The sequence below is a fragment of the Octodon degus genome, unplaced genomic scaffold (assembly GCF_000260255.1).
Source record: "Octodon degus isolate 3935 unplaced genomic scaffold, OctDeg1.0 scaffold00043, whole genome shotgun sequence".
Lineage (NCBI taxonomy): Eukaryota > Metazoa > Chordata > Mammalia > Rodentia > Octodontidae > Octodon > Octodon degus.
Window position 1 is genome coordinate 3,046,177 of NW_004524619.1, and position 7,044 is coordinate 3,053,220.

The 7,044-nt window shown below is 39.2% G+C and overlaps 1 protein-coding gene across 2 annotated transcripts in view; it reads right to left on the reverse strand.

The window, feature by feature from the left end:
• Nucleotides 1-773: 773 nt before the first annotated feature.
• Plcl2 (phospholipase C like 2) overlaps nucleotides 774-7,044 on the reverse strand; it is a 217,857-nt gene continuing 211,586 nt past the window's right edge. For both annotated transcript variants that reach the window (XM_004631598.1, XM_023715750.1), the window contains exon 6: nucleotides 774-1,647. In XM_004631598.1, coding sequence (XP_004631655.1) covers nucleotides 1,468-1,647 — 180 coding nt within the window. In that variant the 3' untranslated portion in view covers nucleotides 774-1,467. The remainder of the gene's footprint in view (nucleotides 1,648-7,044) is intronic.

Genomic DNA, 7,044 nt, shown 5'->3' on the forward strand with positions numbered 1-7,044 from the left:
GTGAGTAATGATCTATTATTCTTCTAGAAGTCTATTTATTCCTGGTTATTTTCTATTCAACCGCCTCCCCCATTCATTTCTGATCCAAAAGCCTAAGTTATCGGTAAGTGGTTAGTTTGCACTATTATTTAAGTAGCAGGCAGGATCCCTTTTCTAACTAAGATTATGGCTAGTGGACATGACACTTTGTATACTCTTAGAACACAGCAGCAGGTACTAAGCAAAGCAATTTTTTAAAAAAGAATATTTAAGAGGCTGGGCAAAAGCAAATGGACTATGCTCACTTGAGTACCCCCGTAACTGTGAAGAAACAGAAAAAGATACCTAGCTGAAGACCACAAACATCTATGTGGCTCACACACCTAAAAATACAATATAAAATAGAAGGTGCTGAATAATTAGACCTTTTGTTCTTTCAAATTTTGAAAGCAGTTTTAATTTGGAAGAAGCAATAATTAGGCTGCAGTGTATCCAGTAGTTTTGCAAAACAATCTTCAAAAATTTCACTGGTTTTGAAAATAAAAGCTTGGATTAAAAATGTGGCTGGTACACAAGTATCCTTCAAAGGTTAAGGACAATCAAATATTTTTTCAGATGAAAATTGCAAGGATCTGTCACCAGCAAACCTGCATGTATTCCATGTTGCCTGAATGCTTTCAACTTATTTATGTTTAACAAAGCCATTTAACAAGTAACTGGGTACTCTTCAGAGTAGAGTACTTTGAACTTGAAATTTTAATAGTTAAAATTTCATTAAAACCACATAGTGCAACTGGAGAAGTATCATAAAACATCTCTTTAATGTGAACACTACTCCATACAATGAAAAACTATTTACAAGGCATCACTTCCAGGTTGTCGCTGTTGTGCCTTCCACCTCCCCATGTGCTGAAACAAGTCTTTGCCCAGGGAGCTTCAGTCCAATTGCACATTGTCCTCCTCCTCCTCAAAGGCTTACCAAGGTTCCCAGGGCTCAGGAAACCTGTCCTCAGAGTTCTCCTCATAATTATGGCTCAGCAAGCATGACACCAAAATCATCCCTAACCCAGAGACTTTGGCAACCACACATATATAAAATGAGCAGATAAGGTCTTATCACCAATAAATAGGATTTGACAGTCCAATCATTTTCAATCTTAAGAAATTATTTTCACTTAGGAAAATATCTGTTTCTCAATGGAACTAAAGTGACTAATCTGTTCTTCATACCAGAACTGAGTTAGGAGGTTTCTGTATACAAATATAGCATGTTTTTCCAGGAATATAACTTCTTGTTAAACAGTTTATTTGCCTTTACACACAGGATTGCTACATACATTCACAGTTTTCATACACTGTAATTAGCTATTCCAGTTGTGCTTTAAAATCCCAAATATTAATCTCAGTAACGAGTGCAAAGCAAATGTCTCATTTGACTACCATTGGTCCTAGAGTTATAAACTCCATAACGACGTACAGAAGGTGCCCCTATTCTCCAGTTTCATCGTTTGCTCTTTCAGGTATGACTTCAAGGCTCCGGCGTGGCCTCTGGGCTTCGGTGTTTTCAGTGCCTGGCTTATTCAGTCCACACGAAACAGCAGCATAATGGATTTGTTTCAGGTTCTCCAATGTCTCGTTCTTAGCATATTTCAAAAGATCTGCTTGTCCCTGTAACAAAACACGCAATTAAACAGTATTAGGTATGAGATGACTTACCGCTAAGACTTTAGAGTACTGGTCTCTAGACAAAATAAAAGTATTTTGTTTCTACAAGAAGGCAATTTTATTTTTTATTGGGGCTGCATCTGAATGGGCCAATTTTAACTTAAAAACAAGTTGGTTTTCCCAGCTTCAACACCACACTCCAAAAGCATGATGCTTTTTCAGTCCTTTCTACTTATAAATCTGAATCAAGCTGTGTGTGCACATGTATGTGTGTGTGTGTGAACTATTCCTGTACATCTTGATTAAGATATTTTTCACTGATTGCCCAATCCTGTTTTGTCCTTTTAAGATATTTTTTAAACATTTTTATTTTGGAATACCCATTCACAGAAGGATACAAATACAGTAGAAATTTTCCTTGTGTATCCCTAAGATGACTTCCCAATGCTTACACTTCACAACTATAGTAGAGTATCTGATAAAGGACACAGACACTGATGCAGTGCATGTCTGCAGCTCCAGGCAACTCGAACCTCAACAGCACCACTGACCTTTACACCCTACAGGGCACCTCCTGCCTGCTGATGGCAAAGCAAGTCTCCAGACACTGCGGTGTGTCACCTGGGAGACGAGTGTTCCTGGCTGAGAACCCCTGGGCGAATGCCGAAGCCAGTGACTCTAAGGTCACCCAGGGGTGCTGTTCTGCTGTGTAGGTCCCAACACCCCTCCTCTGCCATTTTGTTCTAGTTTTCTTTTCAAACTTACCTTATTTAATGGTTCTTGATACTTACACTATTTCCTTTAACTTTTTTCATTAACTTTACTGGTACATTTCAGGTAAACATGATAATCGCTTGTATCACAGGGAATTTGTACCTGTGCATGACATAACTTGATTCTTTTCCTTTTCCATTTGCCTACCTTCCTGTAAACCCCTCTAGACCCCTTGTTCACTACTTTTTCCTTCTCAGGCCCTTGATTTACTCCACTTATTTTCTTTTTATTTTTTATGTATTTAGCACAGTGACTATAGGCTTTCACTACACAGATCAGACTTGTAGTGATTCTCCTGTTTTCAGCTTCCCAAGTGCTGGGATTACAGGCGCACACCACCAGGCCCAGTCTCATTTGAAGTTTCAGTGCGCCTGGGGGGCAGGGCAGGCACAGCAGGTCAGGGATTGAGCCCCCAGCCCCTGCCTCTGCCTCAGCAGGAGTTTTAATTCACTGAGTTATCTGGCCGGCCCTCCACTTACTTATTTTATGATTTCTCTATTTTTGACACTTTGTCACACTTAGAATCTTTTTCTTTTATAACTGCCTCCAAATGCACAGTGTCTTTAAGGTATTTCTGATTTCTACACAGCAGTCCTGGAGCCAGCTGCAGAGGATGGTGGGTAAGAACTTACCTTGGCAGGCAAACACATTAGAATCACATTTTAGCCATTGGTGAGACCAAACTGCAATGGAATTTAAACTATCACGAGGCCCAAATCCACAGACTGGTTTGGTTGCTTCCCACTTACTATTCATGAGTTTTTTTCTTTACAGAGAACTTTAATTAGTAACTAAAAATAGATGTTCTATAGCTTAGTTTAACTAAAGAAGTTTAACTTTTATCCATTCCTCTTTGCTACTGAACTCATATGTTAGAAAAACCCTAGTCACAAGGCTATTGTGTATGAATATACCGTATTTTATCAGAAACATAATTTCTTATTAAAGAGTTTACCTTCACAGGCAGAATTACTATATACATTCATGGTTTTAATAGACTATAACTAGATATTCCATTTGTATCTTAACATTACAATTATTATTAAGTCAAAACTTAAGCTTTTAGAGAAGCTTCAGGGTTGCGGGAAATAGAAAGCCTGAGTCCCCGTGACTCCACACACAACGTCACCCAGTGTCAACAGCGCCACGCTTGCTATCACTGAGGAACCTGCAGCGATTGTCAGTGTAATCCCAAATCTAACTGAACTAGCATCATTCTTGGCATAGTATGGGTTTGTACAAAGATAGGCATCCATCACTAAAGCATTACACGCAATAAGCGAAAAGTAGGGACATTAGCAATGTTATCATCTAGCATTTATATATATTTTAAGGCTTTAACCCTTCCCAAACTCTTATAAACCTTTCCCACATTTAAAAAAATATTTCTGATGTTCTTAACCATTTTCTAAACTCATAAGCCTATGTAATTTAACATGTCTACTGTACAGTACTATAAAATCATGTGATATAGTGAAAAATCTGTGATAATCTAATTAATATTTTTTGAAAACCTGTGAAATGGTGAGACTCCAAAAGTTGAACCGAGAAAGAGTGAAGGACTACTGCATATAGCTTTTTCAGGTGGGTTTCTTTCACTCAGTCACATGGATTTATGGTTTCAATGTTTTTCATAGTTTGATAGTTCATTTCTTTTCAATAATAACATTCCTTTGTCATGATGTACCACAATTTGTTCACTTAGCAACTGAAAAACATCTTGATTATTTCCCAATTTTGGAATTATAAAAAAGCTGCTATGAATGTCTTCAGACATGAATGTTCAAGTCATTTAAGTACATACTAAGGAGAGTCACTACCATATCACATGGAAAAACTAGTTTAGGTTTACATGCAACTGCCAAGCTATCTTCCAAAGTGGCAGTACACTTGCCTTCTCACCAGCAATAAAGGAGAATTCCTGCTGCTCCAAATCCTAGCCATTATTTGTTGTCAGCGTTTTGGTTTTGGCTGTACTAACAGGTATGTAGTAGTAACTCATTTTTTTTCTTTCTTTTCCATGGTATATGGTGTTCAATGTCTTCACCAATGTTTACTCCATTTATATTCTTCAGTAGGGTGTCTGGGCCACTTTTGTCCATTTTTAATCACATTGTCTGTTTACTTACTGAGTTAAAATAATTCTTTGAATATTCTGGAAAGCAATTCTTTATCAGATGTGTCTTTTGCAAATATTTTCTCCTAATCTGTGGCTTCTCTTTTCATTCTCTTGAAACTGTCTTTCACAGTGCAGTTCTTTTTTATTTATTTCTTTTGCGGAACCAGGGATTGAACTCAGGCCCTTGTGCTTGCCAGGGAAGCGCTTATTCCACTGAGCCATCTCCCTGGCCCCCCAACAGCACAGTTCTAAGTTTCAATGAAGTCAATTCTTTCATTCATGGACTGCCTTTTCAGTGGAATATCTAAAAAATGTCACTGCCATACCCAAGGTCACTTAGATTTTATGTTATCTTCTAGTCCTGCTGCCTTGTGTTTTATATTTAGCTCTATGATCCATTTTGAGTTCATTCCTGAGGAGCCCTTTGGTTAGACTCAGTTTCTGTACACGGATGTCCAGTTGTTCCAGAAGCATTTGTTTAAGACTCTCAGCTCTGCTGTACTGGCTTTGCTCCTTTGTTAAAGATCGTATGACTATATACATGTGGATCTATTTCTGTGCATCATTCTCCTTCTTTAATCTTCTGCCAATGTTGCACTGCTCTGATTAATGTACCTTTGCAGCAACTCTTAAATGGAGGTAGTGTATGTCCTTTGGCTTTGTTCTCTCCTTCAATACTATACTGGTTGCCCCACCCCGCCTGCCCAGTAGGAATTTCTGCTGTGTTCTGGGAACCCCTAGATCCAGTCCTAGCCCAGGCTTGGTAAGTGTGTGGGAGAGCTTCCGGCTACCCTGCGCTGGCGGGACCTACTGGTCCCAGCCCAGGCACAGCATGGGTGACACCCTCTTTCACCCACTTGGGATGCCCCCCATCACTCCGTAGTACCCCACAACACCCCGCCCACAGAGTAGGAATTTCTGTCGTGTTCTGGGAACCCCCAGATCTAGTCCTAGTCCAGGCCCGGTGAGTGTGTGGGAAAGCTGCCTCTCCCCCTACTCCACCTTGTCCCCTCCAGACTCAGCTCAAGCCTGGCATACAGGCCTAGAGTGAAACCCCTCAGTTGCAATCCCTGCAGAGAGTGTAGGGGACAGAACCACCCGGCTAGACCAGGAGCAGAACATCTTGCCAGAAGGGCACAAGAGGTTCACCCCCAAGGGCAGCAACAGGAAGCAACTGAGCACAGCAGCCAGACCCAAGCCAGGCACAACTGGATAAATCCAAACTTTGTAGATCAACACCTGAACTTCAGTAGGTGGTAAGGCTATAACTGCAACAAAGATCTACAACAAAGGTCAGAAGATACTGTTACACAAAATGACAATGAGAAGGAGCAAAATGCAATCTCAGAACCCAAGCCCACCCATAACAAGTGCAGAGGACACTAACACAGAACAAATTGGGAATCACACAGCTGAAAGCAATGAATCAACGGTTTCCGAAATAAAGAAACAGCTGCAGAAAGGTATAGAGGAACTCAGATTGGAAATGGAAAAATAAATCCCTGAATTAATAACATCTGCAGTAAAGAATTAATAACATCTGCATTTGATGTTATTAATCAAATGCAGAAACATACGGAGGAAACTCAATGCCCACCCAGAACAAGTGCAGAGGATACTAGCTCAGCTCAAATGGATGAATTAATAGCGTCGATAGTAAATAAGCAACAGCAGAAAGTCATAAAGGAACTCAGAGCAGAATTTTTTCTACTAGCTCAGCTCCAATGTACGAATTAATAGTGTCAATACTAAATAAGCAACAGCAGAAAGTTATAGAGGAACTCAGAGCGGAATTATTTTCTGAAAGAAAAGAATTCTCAGAACTCATAGAATCTGAAGGAAAGAATCAACTACAGAAACATAGGGAGGAAAACCAATCTGAAAAAAACACTGCAGTAAAAGAATTTATAACTGTTTCTAAAGAAGATATTGATAAAAAAAATAGAGGAGATTAGAAAAATGATGGATTCCTTGAATGAGCAACACAGGAAAGAAATAGATTGCATGAAGCAGAGTCAAAGAGATATAGAGGAAATTAAAATCTATCACAAGGTTGCAAAACTGTTTAAATGAAAGTGAAGACAGTTTCAGTTCTTGAAGATGCTGGTGCAGTTAGTGAAAAGATAAGAAAGGATCTCTTAAAAACAACTAGGATGCAGAAAAAAATAATCCATCACATGCAAGATGATACAAAGATGAACAATGTGAGACTAAAAGGCATCAATGAGAATGAACAAGTCAATACAAATGACATTAAAAAAATAGGGGCAGAAGTAATAGCAGAAAACTTCCCAAATATGAGGAAACAATCTGACATTCAGGTAACTGAAGCATACAGAATGCCAAGTAACCTCAACCCAATTAAAAACACACTGAGACATATAGTAGTCATGATCTCAGAAATTCAACACAAGAATAATCTACTGAAAGCCGCTAGAGAAAAGAAGCAGATCACATTCAAAGGAAAACCCATCAGAATTACAGCCGACTTCTCTTCACAAACCATG